The 26234-nt window shown below is 38.3% G+C and overlaps 2 protein-coding genes and 1 long non-coding RNA gene across 3 annotated transcripts; 2 read left to right on the top strand and 1 right to left on the bottom strand.

Annotated features, from left to right (window-relative positions):
• Positions 1-237: 237 nt before the first annotated feature.
• tmem59l (transmembrane protein 59-like) lies at positions 238-15153 on the bottom strand. Its single transcript, XM_056256370.1, has 8 exons — positions 14848-15153; positions 12620-12725; positions 9740-9834; positions 9504-9656; positions 2870-2978; positions 2556-2670; positions 879-996; positions 238-648 (listed from the first exon to the last, which is right to left on the bottom strand). The coding sequence occupies exons 1-8, from the start codon at positions 15010-15012 to the stop codon at positions 490-492; spliced, it is 1020 nt and encodes a 339-aa protein (XP_056112345.1). The 5' UTR covers positions 15013-15153; the 3' UTR covers positions 238-489.
• Positions 15154-16071: 918 nt separating this feature from the next.
• Positions 16072-24413, top strand: crlf1b (cytokine receptor-like factor 1b). Its single transcript, XM_056256367.1, has 8 exons — positions 16072-16401; positions 17708-17986; positions 18078-18207; positions 18309-18475; positions 19252-19409; positions 21443-21611; positions 23229-23407; positions 23970-24413. The coding sequence occupies exons 1-8, from the start codon at positions 16272-16274 to the stop codon at positions 23991-23993; spliced, it is 1236 nt and encodes a 411-aa protein (XP_056112342.1). The 5' UTR covers positions 16072-16271; the 3' UTR covers positions 23994-24413.
• Positions 24414-24879: 466 nt separating this feature from the next.
• LOC130089183 (uncharacterized) lies at positions 24880-26167 on the top strand. Its single transcript, XR_008807544.1, has 2 exons — positions 24880-25071; positions 25838-26167. It is a non-coding gene; the product is annotated as an uncharacterized LOC130089183 (long non-coding RNA).
• Positions 26168-26234: the final 67 nt, after the last annotated feature.

The following is a 26234-nucleotide window of genomic DNA, read 5'->3' as shown; positions in this document are numbered from 1 at the left end:
AATGCTGCGCTAATTAATAACAGGGACTGGCGCTTTGAAAATATTCATCTCTAAACTGAATGTTCATCGGAGTATCTAAACGCTGGCCAAAGCTTGACAAATAACCCTGCTCTTCTTTTGAGGTTCTGAGCCCCCTGTGTTAATACTGTGCGTTTTTCAAGAATTCCATAAGAACGTATCACAACAGCAATAAGAAACTTGCTGCGAAGTTGTTCGTGAGCTCAAACGTTACTAGTGTATGTATATATTAGTCAACAATGCGTTAGTACATTATGTGAACAAGCACCTATACTACGATTCCATGAGGTTTTGAGAATTCAGTGGAGACTAGTATTCAGACAGGACGTACGTCGTAAACGATATAATAAATGGCGTCATGCATTTTTTTATTTATTTAGAAAAACAATGCAACTTTCCCTTAAATTGCGAGAAATAGCTCTGGAGATGAGTTAAACCCTAGTCTTCAAAGTATCGACCTCCTCTGTGCTTTTAAAGAGATGTTTTGCTGAGGTCGACCTTGACCGGGAGCGGCCCCGCCTCCTTGATCTCCTCCGATTGGCCGATTGTCATCGCGATCACTGGCGTCAAGTGGTAGGGGTTCACCTTCTGGGTGTCATCCATGAACTCTTTATCTCCATTGATGCTAAGCTGGAAGTATAACATTGATTATTGACATTTCATTTTTCTATTCAATTCAAATATTAAAGTACTTTATACTTTATAGTAGCCACACTCTTGAAGGAGTTCCCATGTGTGCTGGATACTTGTTGGCTGCTTTTCTTTCACGATTTGCTCCAACTTTTCTATTTAAAGAAATGCTCTCACATCAGCTGCCTTATATTTTGCTGGTAGTGTGTGTTTGATGAATGAACAGGTACCTGAGTCTTGATGTGCTGCTCGGGTGCCGTGACAAGACTGGCACAGCTCAGCCACAGCATCACCATGATGGACAGGAAGAGGCACGCAGCTAAAATCCAACGCGGCAGTCCTGAGCGCCTAGGGCACAGAAAGGGTAAGAAGTAACACACTGATGTATACATCCATTAAGACATTACAACACTTAAAAAAGCTCAGATCATGTTAAAAAATCTATTTAAAAGTGTATCAAGGCTTTTTTATATACTAAAAAATGTGTGTGTGTGTGTGTGTGTGTGTATATATATATATATTATATATATATATATATATATAAAACATTAAAAATGTAAAATATATAAATTAAAAGTATATTATTTAAAAGGTGCTCTATGTAACTTTTCTACTAAAATGAATCCTTTTTTTATTGCCTGTGTGTGAAGGGGTTGTAATCACACATTAAAATGATCCACTTGTCGAGTTTTGCTATTACCTCTGAAGGCCAGTATTCCTATTTCTATGTGAAGTCTCCGGGTCGGATTTACCGCGAAATCCAACGGATGTGACGTGCATGCGCGCTCCCGAGCCTCTCTCCTTATATACAGTCGGTCAGGGAGTTACGTCCGGTTAAAGGCGCACGTTTTTCGGCTTATATCTCAGTCAATCTTTGATCAATATTCCCAAGACTCTAATCGTTCGTAGTGCTGGACGGGGCCTTTTGAACGAGCCCACCCCCGAGGTCCAACTCGCCCAGCTCCCCGAGTTATAGCCGCTCGAAATCGGGGGTCCCAGCGAACGGCGATCCGGTAGGGGGCATCCCCGAGGCCCGCCACTCTAGCGTTCGGGCAAGGGTTCCCCTGGGACCTCCTCCCTCGAATTTGAGCTCTCTGGGTCTTTGCGTTCCAGAGATACGAGCGATTTTCTTCTGAGATCGTGATGTCACCGGCGTCCGCAATTTTGCAGCGCGCCCGATGGTTTTCTGCTAATATCTCCGCGAAAACACCACCAAAAACTATGGAACTTATATGGTTCTTTTCAGCTCGACTAGATGGTCCCAACGAGCTCGGTGCTCGCCGAATCCGTCTAGTATTCGCCGAGATATTTGCGTAATATACGGTATTGTCTATGAGTTCGAGCACGAGCGCTCTTGTAAAATTTGGTTGCAATCTGAAACATCACCACTAGAGGCCGCTAAAAGTTACATAGAGCACCTTTAAATATATTTATATAAATATATCAATTTAAATATGTAAATAAATGTATTTACATATTTATTTTTAACTTACATACACACACACACACGTGTGTATATAAAATGTAGTTAATGATTAAATTATATAAATTGCATTTATTAAAGTAGGTACATAAATGAAAAAATATACATACACAAAAGTATATTAAATTATATATAAAATAGTTTATATATTAATATATATTTTGTACAAATGAATTATATATGTATACAATATAAATAATTCATCTGTGTATAATACATTAAAATATATAAATTAAATGTAAAAATGAATGTACATTTAAAATATACATTGACAACAACTTTTATTTAATACATACAATAGTAATGATAATATGCATGCATACATACACAACACATTAACATTATTAAAACATTTTACTGTGACATAACCAAACTATTACCAAAATGCAACTGCTGGATTGATAAAAGCCCCTCTGACACACACCTTGACATGCAGCCCAGGAAGTCGTGCTCAGCAGCTGGATCCTCGACATGTTGGCTGACATGCTTTCCTTTCACCCCAGGTTTTGCCGCATTCCTCTCCCCATGTGACCTCCCACCTGGAAGGATGCAGAGGCAGCGCTTTCAGCATGCGGACATTGATTTTATGACCCTCAAGCTCCGGACAAACTAGAGCCAGCGCTGCACAGGATGTGTCGCAAATGAAAGTCAAAGCTCAAGCTCTGGTCCTTGAATGAGCTTTCAGAGGAAAAAGGAAAGCTGTCAGCAGCCATCTGGGGTGAAAGCGGTCACTCTTACCAGTATGTGGCCGCTGTGTGTGGGAGTTGACTTGGGGCCAGGGTTTGTCAACCACGTTGGAGCGCGGGGCTTGTAACTCAGGCAAGGAGTACTCGATCTCTGGCTGGCTCTGGGAGAATCAACAAACACACTGTCAAGGGCAGGAAACGGTATTAAGGGATTTACTCCGCAGAAAGGCTTCTGAATGAAACTGTTGGGTTTGTGACCGTTTTGTTGTGGTGAGGTTTTCAACACAATCATGCACAGGCTGGCAAAGCAGAAAATTTTTTTTGCAGAGTGACATACAAAACCTGTGATTCTTACAAACATACAGATGATGAATAGCACGGTTAAAAATGATGATGTAGAGGGCAGGTTTCAAAAACTGCTAGTGCAGCTCCTGTATGCGCCTGTATCATGTGGACAGCTAGAATTGGCAAAAAAAGATTCCCAAAAGGCAAAATTTGAAAAAAGAAAGACCTGACACCAGGCTGATTTGATTACGTAAATTGCAACATTTTATGGAACTGGGCGGTTCCTGTTTATATGGTAACTGCACCAGTTAAATTAAAATAAAATATATCAATTCGCCTTTGGCTAAGCCACACCCTAGAATGTAGATTGACCAATCACAGCGCAGCCAAGAACGAGCTCCCACAGAGGTCCGACACTTTTTCACAGCGCTCCATTGACTTTAACACAGGCGTCTCATAGTTTTGGTCTCGGCAGGCTATTACCGTCGTAGTTTTATCAAAAATATGGTTAAACGTTGTGCCTGGGGCATTTGTAACACAGATACGCGTTTCCCAGAGAGGTTGGAGGGGGGTGTCCGTTTTTTTCCCTTCCCAAACCGAAGTCAAATCCTGACAAGTGTCGTCTAGCACACCCTGCTAATAAATACAACGTTATACTCGCGTAGTCCGTTTGCTTTGTAATAACGATTATAGAAGTGAATAGAGACCTACCCAGCTTTGCATGAACAGTGTTGCTCCTTGATATTGTTAGTCCCAGCCTCCGTCTCGATTACTAGGATATGCGGTGGTTCATTTTTTGACTGTGACCGGTATGCTTTTGCCTCTATTTGGATGCCTTGTTGTTCCTTGCGTTTCACCTGTATGTCGTGAATATAGCCTTCGAACGTATATTGCAGCCCCTTTTGCCTACTTCTATCGGACACTTTATTTGCTGCTTTATAAAAGTTTGATAAAATTTCAGCAGGAAGAGCTGTCACAGCATAAGCCATGTTGATACCAGAGCCCAGATGAAGTTTGTTTGTCGGACGTAGCAACAGTAACTAAGGGGGGGGTGGGGCTTATCCAAAGGCGAATTATATTTATTTAATATATATAATATATAAATTATAAATAAAATATATTAAATGCATTTTAAATATTATAATCTACAACGGTGTTCTCACCAGCATTGACAAGTAGCACACAGGAATAGATACATTTACTTGGTTTCTATTTTTGTTTGCGTTGCACTTGGTAGCCCCGTCCACAGTGGAATCTGATTGGTCCAATCCTGCTCAACATATAATGCCTCTGAATATGGTTGTGTCATTTGCACATAATTTGTACTTTCACAGACAAATTACTTCCCACTTGACTGTTGTCACGTTGCACCTGGTAAGAACTTGGTGTAAGAAGGTCAAGTCGACATTTCGGGTTTGTTTGATGCCACCAAGATTCTTTAAAAGCTATTGTCAGCTGCTTCCAGTTCGAGAAACCACGCTGGAGCACCACGTCAACGAAGTCTCTCTTTCCACCGTCAAATACATGTCCGCCTGGCGGCGCTAAGCCATGCTGGTCAAACCGAGCACTAGACGGCAACTCTGACGAGAGCGAAGGGACAACTTGACTAGAATAAGAGCTTTTAAGAGGCCACTTTCAAACATAATCCAAAGGAAGTGGATTTGAAATCTGTCTCATTAGTCTACGACTGGACGTGTTCCTTTCTGCCCCTCCATCTCGCCCTGTATGTGTAAATTAGCACATGTTTTTTTAAGACTATGTTTCTTTAGTAGCCCCTTGAGATCTTATTAAAGAGAGATTTTTGCTCTCTTCCACTGAATTCTTCTAAAACGGGCTCAGCAGAGCAGACCTCTGAGATAACCTCTCCAGGGAGGCTCATATGAACCACCAAAATGACCAGAGAGAGGGAAACACATGATTTTTCATGTCAGAGTCGCGGTAGGCGTGAACGTGAGGAACTGTTTGGAGTGTCATGTTATTTCTATGGTCTGATAGTCTTTAACTGGAGGCAGAAGGGGTACATTGGAATTGTACATTTTACATATGTATAAATGACTGGTGTGTCCAATCCTAATTTCTAAAGATTAAAGGAATAGTTCAGACAAAATGGAAATCTTGTCATCATTTACTCACCCTCATCTTGTTCTAAAGCCATATGACTTTCTTTTGTGGGGAGAAAATCTGAAGTCTGTTTTCTGTATTCTTTTTTATGCAATTACAGTGAATTACAGGAATTATAGGGAATGAAGCATTCAGGCTTCAAAAGGGTAAAAGCATCATAAAAAAAAAATCCCCATATGACTTGAGTACTCAATTTTTGGAGACGTTGCATTGTTGGAGAAATTAAATAAGCTTTGTAGTAACTTTGTCACACATCTGTTTAAACCATGTTGCATATTTTGCAGAGAGCATGAACCACCTCATATAAATGGTAATGGAAGCACAATATATCTGCCACCATATCGGTATCGGCCGATATATGTTCATTTTTAATGTTATTGTTATCGGCCACGATAAGAAAATTTGGCCGATGTATTATAGCCAATAAATAATGAATTATTTCCTTCAGCTGAGACACTTCAGATGCACACTGTTCGCCATTATGGTTTTGAATTACTTGAAATATGATTGTAATCACTTCAAAAAAAGGAAAATACAGTTAAGTGCAACATGTGCAGCGCAAGTCTATCATATAGGCTACATAAAATTATAATTGTGCGCTTGGCACATGGCTTTTAATGGTGAGACTTTTTTTGTAATCAGGCTCTCCGAAACTATATACAAATTTGGATTTAGATTTATCGGCCAATATATTATCAATATACAAGAGGTTATCGGCTTTCAAACATAAAGAATGATTGGTTATCGATATCGTCCAAAATGTTCATATTGGTGCATCCCACCTCAATTGAACAAGAAACGGCTTCTAACCACAAGTCGAGAGCTTTTCGATGTAGTTTGCGAATGTTTGTTGGAACTATGTATCAGAATTTGTGACCATAGGTGGCTTTTGGGAAACGCTCCCAAGATTGGTTTCGTGAACAGGATCAACCAATTCACTGAAAAGATTACGGGCTCCAAAAGAATTGTTTTATACACTCATATGGATTTTTAACAACATGAAGGTGAGTACAGAATTTTATATTTTGGCGAACTAATTCTTTACATAGACATGAAAAATCCTGAGTCTCGCAGTTGCGTTAATTGAAAGGGATGCTGTCAAAACGATTGAATCCAGATGTCCGCAAGGGATGAGAATCAAAGGGGGAAAAATGAACATCTGAGGAAGTTAATGTTGACTGGCCACAGACCAATGGAATCTTGCCATTAGTGAAAGCGGTCTGATGTGCATCTGTCACGCATTACCGCAGAACTCGCCAAAGGTGATCAATGCAGCTTACGAGACTGCCAAGAAGACGAGGCAGAGATTGTTGACTTCATAGTAAACAATCCCATTTCCCTTATTAGGAATTTGCTTGCTTTCTCCAAACTTGTCTTTTCGCATGTAGCGGCCGTCCACATTGAACTAGCACCGAATTTAAACAAGATGGCCGACCTCCGTCCAAACAAATTAATTGCACCAATCAGTGGCTATTCAGCAAACGAGTCGTGTTTACCCTTCAGCTCAGTGGAAATAGTCTGATTCCTGTTGATTACCTCATCAAAACCCTGGACAGAACGGACAAACATAAAGCCCAGACTGCAGTATAACCAATGTCAAATGTCGGCCTGATACTGATGTGAAACTAGGCTGGAGATCATAATGTAGATCTGAGGAATGGGGGATTTAATACAAATGCTAATATCTGGGTTACAACAAGATAAGGTTGGTGGGACAATCTGTAAATGTTAAAATATATTTCAATACTAGCCACAAAACGTAAAAAAAACCTCTTACTAACCTTTTCTGTATAAAGTTAATTAAGTTTTACATATAAACCCTAAAATGACCAATTCTTCTGTTAAAACCTGTGTATTTTTTGAGCTGCATTTTTTAAGTAAGTGCTTTCAAAAAAATTATAAGCTTCACATTTCTGCTAGCCCCATTCACTTCCATCGTAAGTGCCTCAATATAACCTCAATTGTTGCTTTTTTAAAGAAAAAGAAAAAGGAAGAGAGAGAAATTCTGTTGATTGAGCTTAACTTGTACAGACTCCCTTTAATAAAATGTCCAAAAAATAGCATAGTGCTACTCCAATTCGCAAACACATTGCCTGTTCTTGAATAGTTCAGAATAAATGTGGCTAAAAATACTGGTTATGGTTTTATTTGGCTGTTGATGTATTCCCGCTTTGGCTGTTGATGTATTCCCGCAAATGTTCAAATGAATACTATTCTACCATTACAGATATTCCGAAAAGTTCCAGAGAAGTCACGGAGCGCTGGAAGAACTTCAGACATCAAATCAAAGAGCCGAATAAGCAGGTTCATATAGAATTTGACACCAATGCTTCTTACTAGGGATTGGATTTTTTCAAACTTCAGGGAAATTTGTGCAGTGCTGTGGGAAGCGCTTTCTGAAGTGCAAGAATTCCCTCCAGACCTCTCTTCGAAGATACGTTTTATTAGTTCCTCACAAAAATCAAACAGATTAGAACATAAATCTCGACTTTCAAAATCCAGCACACCCAAAGTTCTGTTTTCATGCCGTGCTATTTATATTCCAGTTGTGCGGTGGTTCACGTAACTGTGAAAACGGCATCATCCGGGCCAAATGCACACCACAGCAGGTCTGTTGAAAAACAATCCGTTTTTATTTCTCTGTTTAGACGCCCGAGGCAAAAAGCCCATCGTTAGTGCTCCACTTCCTCCAGAAATTGAGTCTCCCTATTTCTACAAAGGTCTAATTCCATATGCTTGATTTAATGGATTGGTAGCGAGATGCTACCGCTTAAACCTTGGGTTTTCACCCTCTGTGCAATCTCTGGCCAGTGTCAGTCCTTCACTTGGGCTGGCCATCTTCCAGCTGACCGCTAAATACAGGCCAGGCCTGCCGCAGGACGGCTGTGGAGGTTTTCTCTCGCCTCTTCTCCCGTCACGGCCGTTAAATGCACAATCATCAAGGCTGCGACTAAACTGAAAAAGCTTGTAATGTTTTAGGTGAAGCTTAGCGATTTTCTCTTGGTTGTCTAATTATTGTAGTTGGTTTAGAAACAGCAGGGAACTCACAAAAACATGCTAGGCTATGGATAAAGTTGGATGACCTCCAGGGAGAATAAGGTTTCTGATTAAACATCTTTGAAGAACCAGTCCCCTGCGCTCATATGATCCCAATACTGCACTAATGTGACCGCAACCTTTGTAAAACATACCAGATCTTGAAACCAAGAGCATATGAGAATCACTAGTGGAATCTTCTACACCAGTGATTCTCAACTGGAGGGCTGCAACCCAAAATGGGTCACAGGTTTGATCCGATAGGGAAAAAAACACAACGCTAAATGCAAATAATAAAACTCAAAACATTTGAAATGGAGCAGAAAATGCTTCCCAGATATTTTGTTGCAGATATCAGACGTTGAGTGCATGGCTTGTTTATCCTTAATTTATTAGTTTTGTGAACGCCAAGAACATGAAACCCTTGAAATTCAAAGACATTTAGAAAGCATTTGAAAGAATTGGGTCTATGTCAGGTTAATAATTAAATATTGACTAATTAATGTGTTTGAAATATTATTAAATAGTTTAATTAGTAGTAGTATTAATACTTAGTATATATACGGTACATAGTAGGTTTACGTTTCATTAAGTAACATTCAATATTTTAAGTTTCAATAAATATTCATTATTATTATTATATTTTCTTATTAATCATATTAATATTTTTTTTTAATAAAAGCCTGCTTTCATCAAAACAAAAATGATTTTTTTTAATTAATACAAATTAAAAAAAATTTTTTTGCAACTTTGTGATTGGTATTTAATTTCTCAAAGAGTATTGTATTTATCATAATTTATCATAAACTCATAAAAGTATAGGTTATTTTAAGCAATACCAAAATTACCTTTTTATTTTGAGGTGTAAACTGCAGTGTTGTTATTGTTGATTAAAATGAATACTATTTTTGTTAACTGAAATCGAATCAAATAGAAATATTAGATGAAAAACTTAAACCAAAAAACAAACTTGAATGAAAATTAGAAATGGTGCATTAGCAAATAACTTAAACAAGTTTAAGTGTTAAATTTCTAAGTACTTAATTTCAATACAAAATAACAATAACAATTAACATGTAGGCTATGTAAAAATACTAATAAATGTACATTTTCTATTTTCAGGAATTTTTTTGTTGAATTTAGTTAAATAAACAATAGGGTCCAATGTACAATCTTGGCTCATTAGCAAAACCAGTTGAGAACCACAACATCAGGTCTACTCAGAAGAGCAGAGATGGACTAACCTGGAACACAACGACCTTCCCATCATCAGCCTGCAGGTAGAAGGTCCAGGTGGAAGAAATGAAGCTCTGGGCGGAACTGACGATGTCATTGCACCAGCTGGACACGGCATCCATCACAGAGATGGGCTTGGGCCGGTTGGTCAGAGCCTTGAGCTGCAGATCAAGCCGAGGGAGCGATTTGATAGAGATGTCAAAACATCAGCGCAATCCCAAAAGGAAACAACCGAGAGTCTTACCTTTCTCCGTTTGATCTCCGGCTCAGCGGGTTGGCTGGCACACCCTGTGCTGCACGCCTCCTGCTCCAGCAGTTTACTGTAGGCCTCCTGGCATGCTGCGCACACACACACACACAAACGATACCTGTCAGGCGGCTCCATCTCCATTCAACCCTCCCCACGGTCAAGCAGTCATCAATATCAACAAACATCTGAGCAGCAGCCGCCCGCTCCAGAAAGCGCAGGATTGATTTTCAATAAAACAGCTTCCCTCATGCCTAGCAGCTTCCCACAGACAGCTCTGTTTGCCACTAGCACACAATACCATCTCCAGATAAAAATGAGTCCTATCAGCCTGTCTGCACACTCTATAGTATATGTCCTTGGGCTATGCGGCGCTTCATTCCCAAACATTAGCCGTGTCAAATGTTCATGAACGGTTACGCATTTAAAACAAAAGCTTTTCTTGCTTTCAATTTAGTACTAGCAGTCTGATATCTCTTACTGGTTCTTAAGCTGAGTTCAATTCCTCCAGTGAGGTTTGAACTTATAAGTACTGGAAACTCAATTATGACATGCGTTCAAGAGATTTCGGTCAGAAAAGTAGACTTAAGGTGCGGTCAAATTTACCATTGTTTGGCAGATTTTTGCCATTTCAAGATGAATCCCCACCAATTGAAAACTGCTTGGTTTGAAAGTGACTTCTGTCACTGTGCGAGTTGTGCTTTACTACCGACAATAGACAATGGACCTTTTTTGTCTGCGAACTTTCGCTAATGTGATCTCGCCTTTAGAGGGATAGTTCACTTTGAAATACATTTTTGATATGTTTTAGCTTACCTCAAGGGCATCCAAGATGTAGGTGTCTTTGTTTCCGCAGTAGTTTCAATTTTGATATTTTTAGGTCAAACCGTTCTTGTCTGTCAGTCATATAATGCAGGTCTATGGTCACCACCTCAAAGAGCATGCACAGAGAAGTCCAAATTAAACATGATTTAATGACTCGTAAATGTAAGTACACATTGATGGCCTAAGACACGAAACGAGCGGTTTGTGTGAGAAAACGAACAGTATTTATATCGTTTTTACCTCTTGTAACCACAGCCACGTCCAAGTGATCTGAGGGCGCGGGCGCTTCGGTCTGTGCGTTACAAGAGGTAAAAACGATATAAATACTGTTCGTTTTCTCACACAAACCGCTCGTTTCGTGTCTTAGTCCATCAATGTGTACTTACATTTACGAGTCATTAAATCATGTTTAATTTGGACTTCTCTGTGCATGCTCTTTGAGGTGGTGACCATAGACCTGCATTATATGACTGACAGACAAGAACGGTTTGACCTAAAAATATCCAAATTGAAACTTCTGCAGAAATAAAGACACCTACATCTTGGATGCCCTTGAGGTAAGCTAAAACATACCAAAAATGTATTTCAAAGTGAACTATCCCTTTAAGCAGCATTCAAGTCCTCCAGGGAAGTTTGTACATACAAGCACTGGAATTGGAATTACGACACGAGTTCAAAAGATTTCGGTCATATCCCATAATTTACTCACCCTCAAGACATCCTAGGTGTATATGATTTTCTTCTTACAGCCTAAACACATTTGGAGTTATCCTGGCTCTTCCAAGCTTTATAATGGGAGTGAATAGTGACTGATTTTGAAGCCCAAAAAGTACACCCACCCATCATAAAAGTAATCCATCCGGCTCCAGGGGGTTAATAAAGGCCTTCTGAAGAGAAGCGATTTGTTTTTGTACTTTATAAACTATAATGACTGGCTTCTGGTAACGGCCGTACACGAGTCGGGTTACGGCCGAAGAGTGAACTCTGACCCGACGGATAATGTATTGAAAAACACTGAAGCACAGAGGATAGAGCAAAACAAAACACCGGTCACAAATTAGAAGTCTAAAGCAAGATTTTTTTTTTAAAGAGAAATGTCAGAGGAGCTTGAGTTTGTTGCTCAGCCCTATTTGTTTGAACCGCGAGAGGCGTTAAAGCTTTCGCTACTCCTACATCATCCGCCAGAACCCGACTCTCTCGTGAACGGACGTTACAGGAAACTATTGATTACAGTTTATAAAGTTATAATTATGGATATTTTTCTTACAACAACGCATCAATTCGCATTTAGAAGGCCTTTATTAACCCCCTGGAGTCATATGGATTACTTTTATGATGGATGGATATGCTTTTTTTGGGCTTCAAAATATCAGTTACTATTCACTTCCATTATATATAAAGCTTGGAAGACCCTGGATATTTTTTTTCCCCATATAACTCTGATTGTGTTTGGCTTAAAGAAGAAAATCATATACACCTAGGATGGCTTAAGGGCGAGTAAATTTGGGGATAATTGTCATTTTTGGTTTAACTAACCCTTTAAGGTGATTCATACATTGCTACACTATTGACCTTTTTTTTACTGCAAAATTTCACTAATGTGACTGCATCTTAAATAGGTCATTTGAAAATGTAGCTTAGAAAGCTACAAAGCTAAAGGTCATTTGAAATAGTTAGCTACCGTACAAGCTGCTAACAAAAAGCTGAAATTAGGCTACTTATAAATGAATAAAATAACTATCCAATGATGTCATTTATAAGTTAAGCATAGTCATTTTTTGCTAGCACATAATGACCGATTGAATGAATGAATCTCAGAGTGACAACATCAAACTTGCCCAGGTACATTTATATAAATACAACATCAAATGTACATAACTGAGTCCAAATCATAGTGCAGGAGTTGAGTCAGTAAATCATTTGTTTTTAAATCTCTTACTGTCAAAACAAACCAATTCACTAGAATGATCTGAACGTTCCAATGCTGTGGTTAAGTTAATATCGTTGCTACATTCAGCTACTTCCCAAAACTGGTCAAAATAGGTCGTGTACCTCCCTGGCACTCTTCCTTGCTGGTATTGATGCCTGCATTTCCATTCACAAACTGGCAGATGGAGTAGAGCCGACAGCCACGGTGACAGGCATTCATGATGGAGTCCTGTAGGGACAAGGTAAAAGCTTCATTCAGAATGAATCCTTTTGTACGGTAATATATGTAATTCCAAGAATCGCTTTAATTGATGTTCGGATGTTTTTATACAGAGGGACATTGTAGATGTATGGAGGTGCTGTCAAAGGACCTTTTATGCAAAATCCATCTTGAGATCCTCAAAATCATTATGCAAGATGTGACATGCCAACGATTTTCTAAATAGTACGCCAGAATGGAGGATTGATTGTGGGTGGCGATAGCAGAGCACTGGTTGAGTTTTGAAGATGGAAGGGCAAAGTAAGATGATTCAAACCCACGCAAGGTTGACTCATGACTTTTAGAGTTACAGGAGTCACCTGACCCTGCAGTGACCTCCTTCAGTGAGCCACAATATTAAAGGTTACTCCAGAATTGACAGGGAGCTGAACAATATTTATATATATATATATATACACACACACACATACTATATATATCGCACAGTTGATGCTAACTGCTGAGGTGAATGCAAGGTATGGATTTTAATTCATCTTTGTGACTCAAATATTTGAATCCGTTCTCTAAAGGAGGTTGGTTCACTGATTCGTTCAGTGAATCTTTTTTACAAGTTGCACTGATTTGTGGCATGAGCGAGTCCTCAAATCATTCAAAGTGATTCGTTAAAAAAAACAGCGAGACACTCCTGAAAGAGAGTGATTCATTCACTTCGAAGATTTGGCCGTTCATTTACACGACAACAGCGTTTTGGTAGCCTGAAAATGCTAACTTTTAAAAACGGGATTAAAAGTGAAAGATTTTGAAAACGATACCGTTATCGTCTCGGTGTAAACTACAAAAACACGAATTTGTGAAAACAGTGACGTGATGTGCATTACGTGTTCAATCGATAGCCGCGTAGTGTTTCTTTGCAAAGTGACATCGCCAACTGCTGGCCTGGAGGGCAGGCATAATACAGCATTTTTAGTCATTAATTTTTAGCATTTTTTGCATCCGGGTGTAAGGTGATTGTTTTGACAACGTTGTCATTTGTAAGCGAAAAACCCAAAGAAAAAACTTCTCTGTTTTTAGTACATCGTTGTCGTGTAAACGTACCCATTTTTTTTTTACTAATTATCCTCAAAAGCATTTCTTTTTATTAAATCAAAAAGACTTCTGAATCAGTCGGAACAGTTATTGAATTGCAAGTAATTACTTTCGTTATATCCTGCTTGAAATTATGACCTTCAGTGTCATCAGTGGGATTTAATGAAAATGAATGAATGAAAGTTACAGTTAAAGGTCCACTTTTAAAGTCATTTAAAGTCTATTTAACAGACCTTTTCCAGTATTATTTGTTATATCTGTTCTGTTGAAATCTGAAATTATCTCGTTGTTTTTTAAGGCAGTAAAGACAACTTGAGTTGATGAGAATTAGAATCGTTCGCATCCCTTCTCATCCCTACAAACGAACCTCCACTAGTGCAAAGTGATGCAGGCTGCAGGGAAAATAAGGATTCCATCTCAGTTTCTCAATATTTAAATCTAAACGAATGTAGGCCTAATTGAATGACGACGCACACCACGGATATCGAGCAAATTTCAACCCACGTCTTTACGGGCCATCATCAAACAATGGACTGAATGGAGATGTGCTCGCGTGTTCGGCGAGAATTCTATTGCCGCGTTCCGTTTGGCGCATTTAATGCTTGCCGTTTAAACGCATCCGAATGACAGTTCCGGCCAGACAGCGCCTGTGTCTACATATTGACCGTTAAAATCCATGCGTCATAAAGTATCATTCTCGGCCTGTTCTTGGTGGATACAAAGTAACGTTTCCATGCGGTGACAAAAACTAGGACACAGAAATCCATGAATCGATTAAGAATTGGCTCGGGGTGCTGCCAAATTATGCTCCATTTTTGCGCAGTGTCTTTGCGCAGAACAGTTTTGTGTCAAAATGAAGGTTTGGTTTAGCCTAATCTCGCACGTTGCCTATAGTAATTTTCAATTGCAAAACGATTTTATTTATCCACATTTGCAAATGGCTGCGGCTCTGATGAACCACTAGTAAATGCAAATTAATATTAAATGTATTTTTTCCCACAGGCCGTTACAACATACTGCTGAGCATCTGGTACATGGCACTTACTTTGGCGGGGCTTTTGTTTTTGATGGACATCTGGCATTGTTTTTTGCAGTAATTGATATCGCCCAGTTGATTGTCAAACAGATCAGATGATGCCGCCGCCAACGCCACCAGAATCAGAGAGACGAGCGCGGGAACGCCGCGCACCCTGCCGCCGAACTGGAGCATCTTTTATTCGCAGGATTCGGTGCACTGGCGCGTCTGCGGTCGGTTCGGAGCGTCTCGACCTGTCCCTGCCGTTGCTGCTGCTTCGGTTCGGGCTCTATCAGCCTCGGCGATCTCGTGCCTTTGATGCGCCGTGTCGTCACTCCTCACATCATCACGCACGCGCTGCGCGTCTCCGTCCAATGCATTGCATTGCAGTAGATCGGGAGTGGATAGAAAGAATATAGCATATCCTACAGGGGAAAATATTTATAGTTTTATTATTATTCCAAATAAAAGCAACCACACAAATGTTTCATTTCTACATCATGAAATAATAAATTGACATGAGCAAAGAAACTGAAATAATAATAAAAATATATGGAACAATATGGGGATTTAACTTCTTAAAATTGAATTTTAGATTATTTTTAGTATTATTAACACACACACACACACACACACATATACATATATATATAAATGACAAAATGTTACATTTTAATTTAAAAATAATTTTCATTTTAAAAATCATTTTAATTATAATTGCCTGATAAAATGTTATTTGACTTGAGCTATACTATAAAAAAGTTGCTGCCTTGAATTTTTAAGTCAATTCAACTTAAATTACATTAAACTGACTTAAAATGAGTTTATAAAAAAGTTGAAAATTGCTTAACTTATTAAAACTTATGTTGTCATAACTTATTGATCATATAATTTGTGTGATCTGTGACCAGGAATAAACACATACTTACCCTAACTTTTCAATAATCTATCCAATAAACAAAATACATGTTCTAAGAAAATATCAGTTCATTTCCTAACTATTCAGCAATTACACAATTCAAATTGAACCAGCATGGGTGTGGATTTGCGCTTTATAAAAAACAGCCCATAATAAACTATGCATTGCAGATAAAAAAATATGGCCTTGTGTTTGTGCAAATAATGAATACGTGAGGAATAGCCGACACTTTTGGAAAGGGTTTATTTCGTTATTTTCTGTCGTGGCCAACTTAGCATTCGAGTAAAGAAAACACTGGCTGCAGATGCCCTAATAATGACTTGTGTTTGTGTGGTAATACATGGGAGGAGCTTCAGAAGAATCAACTTTTTCAGCTTTTGAGGCGTTCACTATATTGATTCTTCTCTAAAATTGAGAGTGAATGTGAATCTGAGCGTCCTCTCCGCATAATGGTGCTTTTCAGAACCAGCAATGATTTTCACGAAGCTTTCTGGTGATTAAGGCTTTTATTTTTCTGCAGTTTATGTGAAGGAGAATGGATTATTGGTACGCGCGCTCCCATCAGCATGACAAGAATCGAGTTGAGAGCGCGCGCGACAGACAAATGACAATTTCAGTCATTATGTTGTTTTTTGTTGCGCTTCTTCCATATGCACTCACAGCACGTAAGTACAATTTCATATCTATTTCAAGTTTATTTTGAATTAAAGCCATTTGAGAAGTCTACAAACTTCATCTTCATTTAAAGGTTATTGAGGCGTTTATGATGTTTTCATTTTCATCTCTACTTAAGAATGTCAAATTAGTGGTCATATTCTCCTTAGTTTTGACTAAAATACTACAGTTAAGGAAGAATTGTTGCCTTTAACAATGGCAATTATCCACTTTCATCAAGTAAATACTGAAATGTTCTTAAAGCTTTTCATACTGTTTGAAGGCGACCCTAATCGTTTAACTTGCATTTGGAAGAAACGGTAGTTACCAAGGTAAATTCGTGCAAAAAGACGCTATATTAAGATAATAACAAAACATATCTCTGTTAGAATAACGCAGTATTCTCTAATAAACAAGAAAATACGGTAACATATATATCGTGTTATTCACACACTGTAAAAAATATTGTTGGTTTAACTTAAAAAAGTAAGTTACCTGCTTGCCTTAAAATTGTTAGATAATTGCATTTAAAAAAAAAGTTAATACAATGAAGGAGATTGATTAAATAAATAGAATCTCAAAATTATATGTTATTTGAACCACATTAATTATCTAAGGTGATTTGACAAAATATAAAAAGTTGTGAAAACAAATCATGAAAATAATTTTTTACCGTTCAAAACAGCTCGTCCTTGAGTGCAATATTGCTTTTATAAAACAGTTGCCTCGTTTGTTTTTTAAAACAAATTCAGTAATGTATGCATCCTTCAGATAGAAGACAATAAAATGATGATATGCAACAAAAATAATCTGCTACATTCTGTTTTGACGAAACAAAAGCGTTAGAAACTGTGTCCTAAATTGAATATAAATGTGAATATAGTTGTTCAATCACCAGTTTCATTGGCCAGTATTTCCAAACTATGCTCAAGGAGAAAAAAAGTGTCCAATAAGTACTATAGTTTTAGATTAACAATTCAGTCTTGTTTCCTAACTCTTCAATGTTCCTTAGAGTCCAATGGCACGTTAAAGAGCTTGTCCGCCTCCCACCAGGAGCAGAAATGATCCACATCAACACTTGTTCTCCCTGAAGGCCAGAAGTAGTAGCTTTTCAAACCCAGCCATTGTTCCCTCTGAACATTTATCTTTAACATGAATAAATATGAGCTCTGTGGACACACAAGACGAATATTTACAAGATGGAAAACCACTTAAGATGCTGAAAAATGACCTTGTGCAACCTTTCCAACTGGCGGTCATAAATCCAGTTGTAAAAATTGCTGGAATCATGAAGTCTTCTCTTCTTCTGACCCCCAGACTTGGCTGTCATATCCCCCCAGGATCCAGTGCTTTGCATCGGCTCGAGCTTGACTGCAGTGTGTACTGTTAGTGCCGAGCTGGAAATAACAGCTAGGTCCTTGTACTGGACGCTGAATGGGAGACGCTTGGCCAGAAACACTTACAGAGTCCTGAGCCCAACCGAATCAAGCGTCACACTTCATCAACTCAATGGCTCCTTGCAGCAGTCAGGAGACAACCTGGTTTGCCACCGAAGCAACGGAGAAGTGTTGGCCGGATCGTGTATTTATGTTGGCTGTGAGTGTGTGAACAAGTTTTGGTGTTTTTTTGGTATGTGTTTTTGAATTTTCATGCCGTCCTCTTCTTTTTGTTTTAATTTGATGTACAGCACCCCCTGAGAAACCCGTCAACCTGACATGCTGGTCACGAAACACCAAAGATCTCAGCTGCAGATGGAGTCCAGGGAGTCAAGGAGAAACGTTCATCAATACCAAATACGTCCTCAAGTACAAACTAAAGTGAGATTCTGAGACCAAAAAACGTCATACTTTTCCAGATTTTTTTTTTTGTGCAAGAATCCCTTTCAGCATGCAACTTTTCCATTTTAACGTCCATCTAGATGGTACGGTAAAGAGAAAGACTGCGAGGACTACACGGGACAGCCGTATATGTGCTACGTTCCACGCGACCTTGCCATTTTTACACCATATGAAGTCTGGGTGGATGCGTCCAATCAGCTTGGCTCTGCCACTTCTGATGTGGTCACCTTAGACATTTTAGATGTAGGTAAGTAGCACTAAAATATGCTTGTTTGATGGAAAAATAGATGTTGGGATCAAGGTCACTTGGGATTACGTTTCCCAACTCACACATAGATGCACAAAACCATATGAACGTCTCGCATATGGCGCGCACACTCGTCTGAGAGAATAGATTTTTACAGACTGTAAAAGCACTTTCCAACAGCTGAAACATTTCCAAAAGGCATCTTGTGAAAATAGAAGTTTGAAGGTCAATGGGCAACTGAAAGTCTGTTGGCAATTGGTTAAAATGTATTATTTGACAAATTACTTTTTTGACATACCAATGAATTAATCGAATTAATCACAATTAAATTACTTCCATCATTCAGCTATTTTTGCAGAGAAAAGCAAAGATATAGCATTACTACACCAACTTCAAGCCCTCATTTCCTCATCTTCTAAAACAATAAGCTCTGGAATTCTCCATGATTGGCTTTGGCCTAAAGGCGAGCTTGATTAAAAAACGTATCAGTGGAGCACGTCCAATCGCAAACATCAATGGAAATGGGAGATTACATTTGCAGCGGCAAAATATCATCTAGCTAATGAGCAGCGATCAAGGTTTATTGGGAGATTCAATTACAAGCAGCTACATATTTTTCAACTCTTTGAAGGGATCTTTCCCTTCCAAGAGTTAAAAACTTGCTGCTTGTAATAGTTTAATGTATAGTTTGATGGTTACCATCTTTTGTTGGGTCTAATCAACAGTTCTGAAGCAAACTTTTCACAGTGTTAGATAATGCAAACATCTTTGTTCAGTAACTACAGATCCGCCTCCTGATGTCCTTGTGAGCCGCGTTGGAGAGCTGGAAGATCAGTTAAGTGTTTGTTGGGGCAGTCCTCCTGCCCTGAAAGACTACCTGTTTCAGGCCAAGTATCAGATACGATACCGTGTGGAGGAGAGCGACGAATGGAAGGTATGGCTGGAAGGGTTTTGTCCAACGGTCTCCAATCCTGCTCCTGGAGTGCCAACGTCCTGCTGAGTTTAGCTCCAACATGCCCCAACACACCTGCCTGGAAGTTTCTGGTAATCCAAGGTGTGTTTAATTGGGGTTGAAGCTAAACTCTGCACTATTGAAAATAATGGTTTCAAGTATTCATAGCGATGCCATAGATCAGGGGTTCTCAACGCTGGCCCTCGAGGTCCTGCAGAGTTTTGCTCCAACCCTATTCAAACAGACCTGAACAAGCAACTCAAGGTCTTCAGGATTACTAGAAGGTTATAGGCATTAGGCTAGTATTTGAATATTTCAGTGAACAGTTCTTAAAGGAACCATTTGATGAGGTCATGGAGCTCCAGACTTCCAGAGGGGAGGGTGGGGTTGGTGGGGTAGGTGGCTCCCGCTTGGCACCCTTTTGCCCCCTCCTCGACAATAGCCCGAAGGTCCGTTTTTGGACCATCTTTGCTCCAACTAGAGATCCGTTAGGGCCAACGAGCCTGACTGTGCCTGGGTGTGAAGAACATTTTAATAATCTAAAGAAGCTTTTTGCACTATATTGAATCTTTTGTGCAAAGGTTCAATAGATGTTAAAGGTTCTTCATGAAAGCATTGATGCCAACAAAAGAACCTTTATTTTTAAGAGTGTGGAGCAGGACTGGACAGTCCTGGGTTAGTCCAACAGAAAAATAAATTTAAAGCAGTGTTGTCCAATCCTGTTCCACCTTCCAGCATCTGAAATCATGCACTTCCCTTCCATATAGTAGGGGAAAAAATGATGTGATCAAAGAAATATGTCCAAATTCACAGTACTCATTAAAAAGTAGGCAAAAAGTACCCGGATGACCTACTACTTCCGGCGGGATTCTGAAGTGTCCATATGATAGACACTTTGAGGCCACGGGAGAGGATTTGTGAATGGCGGTGAAGCAATTGACACTGGTAGGTCATTTACGAGTTTAAAATTAATATTAAACTGGTAGTTTAAAATTACGAGTTTACACATTATAATTACAAGTTCTACAAGCACTTGAAGGCTTTTAACAGTTCAGAATCATTACTGTAATTACGACATTTAGGACCTTTAGGATCACTAGAAACTTCCAAGCAGGTGTTGGAGCTAAACTCTACAGGAAAGTGGCCCTCCAGGAGCAGGATAGGACACCCCTGATTTTAAGGTATAGTTCACCCCAAAATGAATATTCTGTTATTATTTAGGGTCCGTTTACACAACACTTTTTTAAACTAAAAACATCCAACTTTTATGCATTTTGGCCGTTCATTTAGACAACAACAAAATAACAAAAGTGCAAGTTTTTGAAAACAGTAGTGTTTCTTTACTAAGTGACATCGCCAACGACTGGCCTGGCATGAATAATACAGCAATTTGATTCGTTTTTGGGGATCTGTGTGAATTGGGATCATTTTGACGTTTGTCGTCTGTAGTCAAAAACACAAAGGAAAAACGTTTCCGTATTTAGTGCATCATTGTCATGTAAACGTACCCTAAATCAGCCTCATGTGATTCCAGAGGTTTCTTTGTTCTGCGAAATTATTGATTTGCGAAATTATTTGAGGAATCTCCTGGCCACTTTTCCTAACCCCTAAATGACATACTGACTCATAAAGGTAGTCCATATGACTCATGCATTATATAGTCTTGAGAAGTAACAAGATAGCTTTGTTTGAGTGAATGATTCGATCACTAATCTGATTGATCTGGTTCTCAGGTTCAACTCACTGACTCAATGATCCAGCAGTTAACAGCTCACTGGAAAGGAAATTTATCAGTAAATTACGACTGTAATTTCAATCTGTTCTTCACAGAAACCTTTAGAAGTTAGTCATATGGACCACTATTATGATAGCTTTGCACAAGAAAGTTATACAGGTTTGGAACGACATAAAGGGGAAAAACTTATGACAGAATTCACATTTGTGGGTGAACAGCTTTACCCAAATCGTCCCCAATATAATGTCTAGTGTGCAAACTTAATTGTATTTCCCCTCAGGTGATAGATGATGCTGGGAACCAAACGTCATGTCGGTTAGCGGGTCTCAGAGCCGGCACTGTGTATTTTGTCCAAGTACGCTGCAACCCAGTGGGCATCTATGGATCGAAGAAGGCAGGTATCTGGAGCGACTGGAGCCACTCGACCGCTGCGTCAACACCTGGCATTGGTGAGTTACAGCAAAATTCATAGCAGCAATTCAACGTCCCTTTACTTCACATTAGGCTTCTGCATCATGCGCTAATTAGATTCAAACCATATGTAAACACTGAAAAAAACATCAAGCTACTTGATAGGGATCTCTCATAAGCAGATTCAAAAGACTTCAGTAAAATGTCAAAGCGCTTTAGGGGACAATTGATGAATTCTTTGAGCTTGTCTCAGATTGATAAATTAAAAAAGTCTTAGAGCATGTTCAGATTAAAGGGGCGGTCGATCTGAAACTTAGTGGAAACAGATTCGGTTCATAAGAAATGATGTTACATGTCTTGCATTAAAGAGAGGATGTTATTAACCTCTGTTTTATGCCAAGCAATATGAGTTATGGCAAGTCTGAGCTCCTCTTCCTGCATTCTGTTTAATGCTCATTAGCAGAGAGATGGTAAATAGCCTATTATTCATGGGAATGTGCACATCGCTCAGGGCCACACTATACAATCGACAGCATTTAAGCAACTGTCGTCAGCTGGGGTTGAATTTAACAAATGTTTTACAAATGGTTCACATATAAAATATGTACACTTTAATGCAATAAAATACCAAATAATGGGTGCTAGATAGAGCTGGTGATATACTGAATATTCACAATATATTCGGGAGGAATTTTGTGGAATTTCAATGTCGTGGATATCACCTTTAAGTTTCCTATAAAAAGATTGTGTCATCAGACTTGTTTCACAATCCTTCCTTTTCTTTTATAAAAGCATTATAGCATTATATTTTTTTAAAGAGTTGGTAAGTCAGATTCATTTTCATGAATCAGTTCAAACAGTCTAATTCATGAATCATTAATAATGAATCAATTCCAAACCAGTGTTGTAATTGATATGAATTAAATGTATTAATATTAAATGATTTATTTAAATAATAATTAATTAAAATAAAGCTAGAATCAAAAAATTAGATGCAAAGCAAAAGTTAGAAATTATATATATATATATAAAAAATACTAATAACTATTATAATAGTATATAAATAATAATAATAAAAAAACTAATCACTGATAATTTTTTTTTCCATTTTTTAATGTATTACATATAATATGTTGAAATAAAAATGTATGTAGGTAAACATTGATTTTTTTTTTTTTACTATGCAATGATAATGGTGCAATATAAATTAAAAACAGGAGAAAAAAAATTAATGATTTATAAATATATCAAGATTAGGGATTCACCAATATAAAAATTCAGACTTTTACTGATAAGCTGATAATTATTTTGGTCATTTATTGGCCATAAAAATAAAGTTAGAATTCTATACCATTTTTGTCTAAATTCAAAATAAAACAGTAAAAACTAAAATTAATCATTTTAAATTCTACAATTGTATTTAGGAATCACAACATTATAATGAACAGTATGAAATATTATATATATTATATTCTTTTTGATAACTGATATATCATGCATCCCAAAATGAATTCTGTCAAAATGTTGCAAAATAGTAAACATTTTTATAATTGCCCAGTCCAATATATACGAGTTTGAATTTGTAGTTGAACATTTACAGTTATGATTTTTTGTAACTGCTCTCTTTAATGTCATTTTCATTTCCATTTGCCCAGCAGAAAGGTCCCATAGTTGCGATTCGAAGCCCAGCGAGCACAACTCAACGCTACGAAAGGAGCTCAAGCAGTTTTTCGGCTGGATGCGCAAACACTCTTACGGCTGTACGGACGTCAGCATCAAACTCTACGACCAATGGCGCGTCTGGCTGCAGAAAGCCCAGAAAACACACGACCAGGTCAGTAAGGACAAAGCGTACCCTCTATTGCGACGCATATCATGAGGGCAAATCATCACTCTCGGTACACATGAAATACAGCCACATTTAGTGGTTTTATGTGACCCACACAAAAGAGAACCAAAATATCCGTTTACGCTTTTGATCAATAGACTCGCATTTGATTGCGTTTGCTAATGGCGGAGCATCATATAATCTTCAGACGGTTACCACAACAGACGGCAACAGCCAGTCAAAGTAATCAGCCGGAATGCTAATAAATTCCTTTTAGGTTAGACTGTGCAGCAAAGCTTCAGCTGCGATCCAACCGAGCACGAAAAGTCTTGTGTGGCGTACGAGAATGCTATCCGACATCCGCTGCACGCTCTCTGAACCGATTCAGTGGTTACTGTTGCTCTGGCACTGACGACTGTTGGGAAACTTAGGCCGCTTCATTAGTCACACTGTCCTTTGAAGAACACGATATAACTGCCACAAGAATGGCTGGTACCAATTACGCTTCTCTGTCCCTATATATCAACTCATCACATTCACTTGTAAATGCCATTGTCTTGCCTTTCAGGTACTACAAAGCGGTAAATCATAGTGAAACTCTAAAGAAGGCTTGGGAGAGTTTGCGGGGGCCTGCGACAACAAGGTTTTTATCACTCTCCAGTGCTTGGGACGTTTCATCTGGATGAGCCAAGACTCTCTGAAGGAATCCGCAAGGAGACTGTAGTTTGGCGACATGATCTACTGCATCTCCTGCTATAGTCCCCGTCAAATACGTCAAAGGAAGTGCTTTTGTCTCAGACATGTTATTTATAAGGGCATTAAAGCATAAAGAAAGACTCAAAATGACGAAAGAGAGCATTAAATGTTGATAATGGGAGACTGTCATTCTCATTTCTCATCTCCCTATTGACCTGTCATCCAAAAAAGGACCTTTACAACTACACTGTAAAAAGTGAACAGTTGACTTAACTAATAGAAAAGTGAGGAAACCCGTTGCCTTAAAATTAAGTAAATAAACTTGAACAAATTAAGTTCTGTGGACTTGTCAAGTAACTTCTAACTTAATTTTAACACATTAAGTAACACAACTTAATTTTTTCAATTACGCATGAAGTTTATTTTTTCAAGTTCAGTTGAAGTTAAGTTGAAGAAAAAGATCTTTTAAATATTTCTCTCTTAAAGGGAAAGTTTACTAAAAAAGTGGTCGCACTATACAACAAGATCTCATTTGTTAACATTAGTTAATGCTTTAACATGAACTAGCAATGAGTATTATATTCTTCAAGAATTTATGAACCTTTGTTTGTTAGTTAATAAATTCATGTTCTGTGCATTAACTAATGTTATAGATACAACTTTTGATCTTAATGTATTAGTAAATGTTAAGATTAATAAATGCTGTCAAATTGCTGTTAACTATTGTTCATTGTTAGTTCATGATAACTAGTCAGCTAAAAGGGGCTTTCGCACCAGGTAGTACTAGTTATAGGAACTTGCCACCAGGGCAGTCCCTCGAGAACTAAATGTTAGGGTCATTTTCATGGTTGCATTCGCACCGTCAACAGGAACTCTGCAGTGACGTAAGCTGGCCGTCATTTAAACGTAGCATTCAACAACGGGAGGATGGAGGATGCCGTGATCGATTGAGAAATGCCTGGACTTCGGTGTCAGTCAATCAATCGCTGTTTTCCATGTTCGTGGAATTAGTTCATAAGTATATCTAAATTGTGTGTTTACACAGCTTTTTTAAAATGGCGGACGTCAGTGTTTCGTATGGCATGCGTTCGGCCAATCAGCGTACACTTACGTCACTGGTAGTTCCTATTTTGGTGGATTAGATCCTACTCTGAAGTATGAGTTAATTTAGTCCTATTACTAAAATCGTTTCTAGTTCCTGTGGTGCGAACACACCAAAAAGTGGGTACTTTCGCCAATAGTTATAGCAACTATGAAAACGCTTCTCCAGTGTGAAAGTCCCCAATGTTAACAAATGAAACCTTATTGTAAAGTGTTACCAAAAAAAGTTAATGAGGACTGGTTCTGCCAAGCTCGAAGATTAAAAAGGCCCTATAAAAGTATCATAAATCAGACTTGTGCTTTATAATCCAAGGCTTCTGGAGTCAGATGATAGTGTTATGTGACGAACAGATCACAAGTCGTTATTCACTGATAAGCATTACCTTTAATCCACCTTAAATCTAGTTCATGGGATAATTAGCGATCTGAATGAATCGTTCTTCGCTGGTCCAGTTTATGGAACTTATCTGAATGATTCAGTTAAAATGACTAAAATAACTGTTCCTCACACAAAACTATCATAAGTCTTCAGAAGACTTGGAATATCATCACATGGACCACTTTATGGTGCTTTTGTGTCCTTTTTTGAAACTTGAACACCTTCACATAAGGAATAAAGGCATACAGGTTTGACATAAGGGTGACTGAATAATGACAAACTTTTTATTTCAGTGTACTGTCCCTTTAATTGGTAAACACATTAAAAGTTTAGATCATTTAAGTGTAAATTGTAATGCATTTTCATGTAAATACTGTATCATTATGTAAAAAATAGTTTTGTCTGTATAAATGTCTTAAAAATATTTAAGGAATGTTCATATATTTTGTACCACACTATTATTATGCATATGATCATGAACAATATTTGAACAATGTTTTACACTTTCAATGAACTTTTGTTGGTTTAACAAACAAAATGTCAAGCTATTTCGAACATAAAAGAAATAAAATAAAAGATGCCAAACTCTATTTAATAAATATATGATTTGCAAAGCCTGCAGCACCAATGCAGTCTATCTTTAAAGCGCCCAAGACA

This window comes from Rhinichthys klamathensis, unplaced genomic scaffold (assembly GCF_029890125.1).
Source record: "Rhinichthys klamathensis goyatoka isolate OS25496 unplaced genomic scaffold, OSU_Roscu_1.1 h1tg000127l_1, whole genome shotgun sequence".
Lineage (NCBI taxonomy): Eukaryota > Metazoa > Chordata > Actinopteri > Cypriniformes > Leuciscidae > Rhinichthys > Rhinichthys klamathensis.
This window is presented reverse-complemented; position numbering and strand designations above follow the sequence as displayed.

Bases quoted from the DNA above. Each gene is read 5' to 3' on its own strand.
- tmem59l (XM_056256370.1), bottom strand. From the start codon at position 15,012: ATGCTCCAGTTCGGCGGCAGGGTGCGCGGCGTTCCCGCGCTCGTCTCT. The intron at 2,979-9,503 runs GTTAGTCCATCT...TGATTCTCCCAG, and splicing joins GGAAGGTCGTTGTGTTCCAG to AGCCAGCCAGAGATCGAGTA. The intron at 2,671-2,869 runs GTAAGAGTGACC...GCATCCTTCCAG, and splicing joins CACACAGCGGCCACATACTG to GTGGGAGGTCACATGGGGAG.
- crlf1b (XM_056256367.1), top strand. From the start codon at position 16,272: ATGGATTATTGGTACGCGCGCTCCCATCAGCATGACAAGAATCGAGTT. The intron at 18,208-18,308 runs GTGAGATTCTGA...ACGTCCATCTAG, and splicing joins GTCCTCAAGTACAAACTAAA to ATGGTACGGTAAAGAGAAAG. The intron at 18,476-19,251 runs GTAAGTAGCACT...ATCTTTGTTCAG, and splicing joins CTTAGACATTTTAGATGTAG to TAACTACAGATCCGCCTCCT.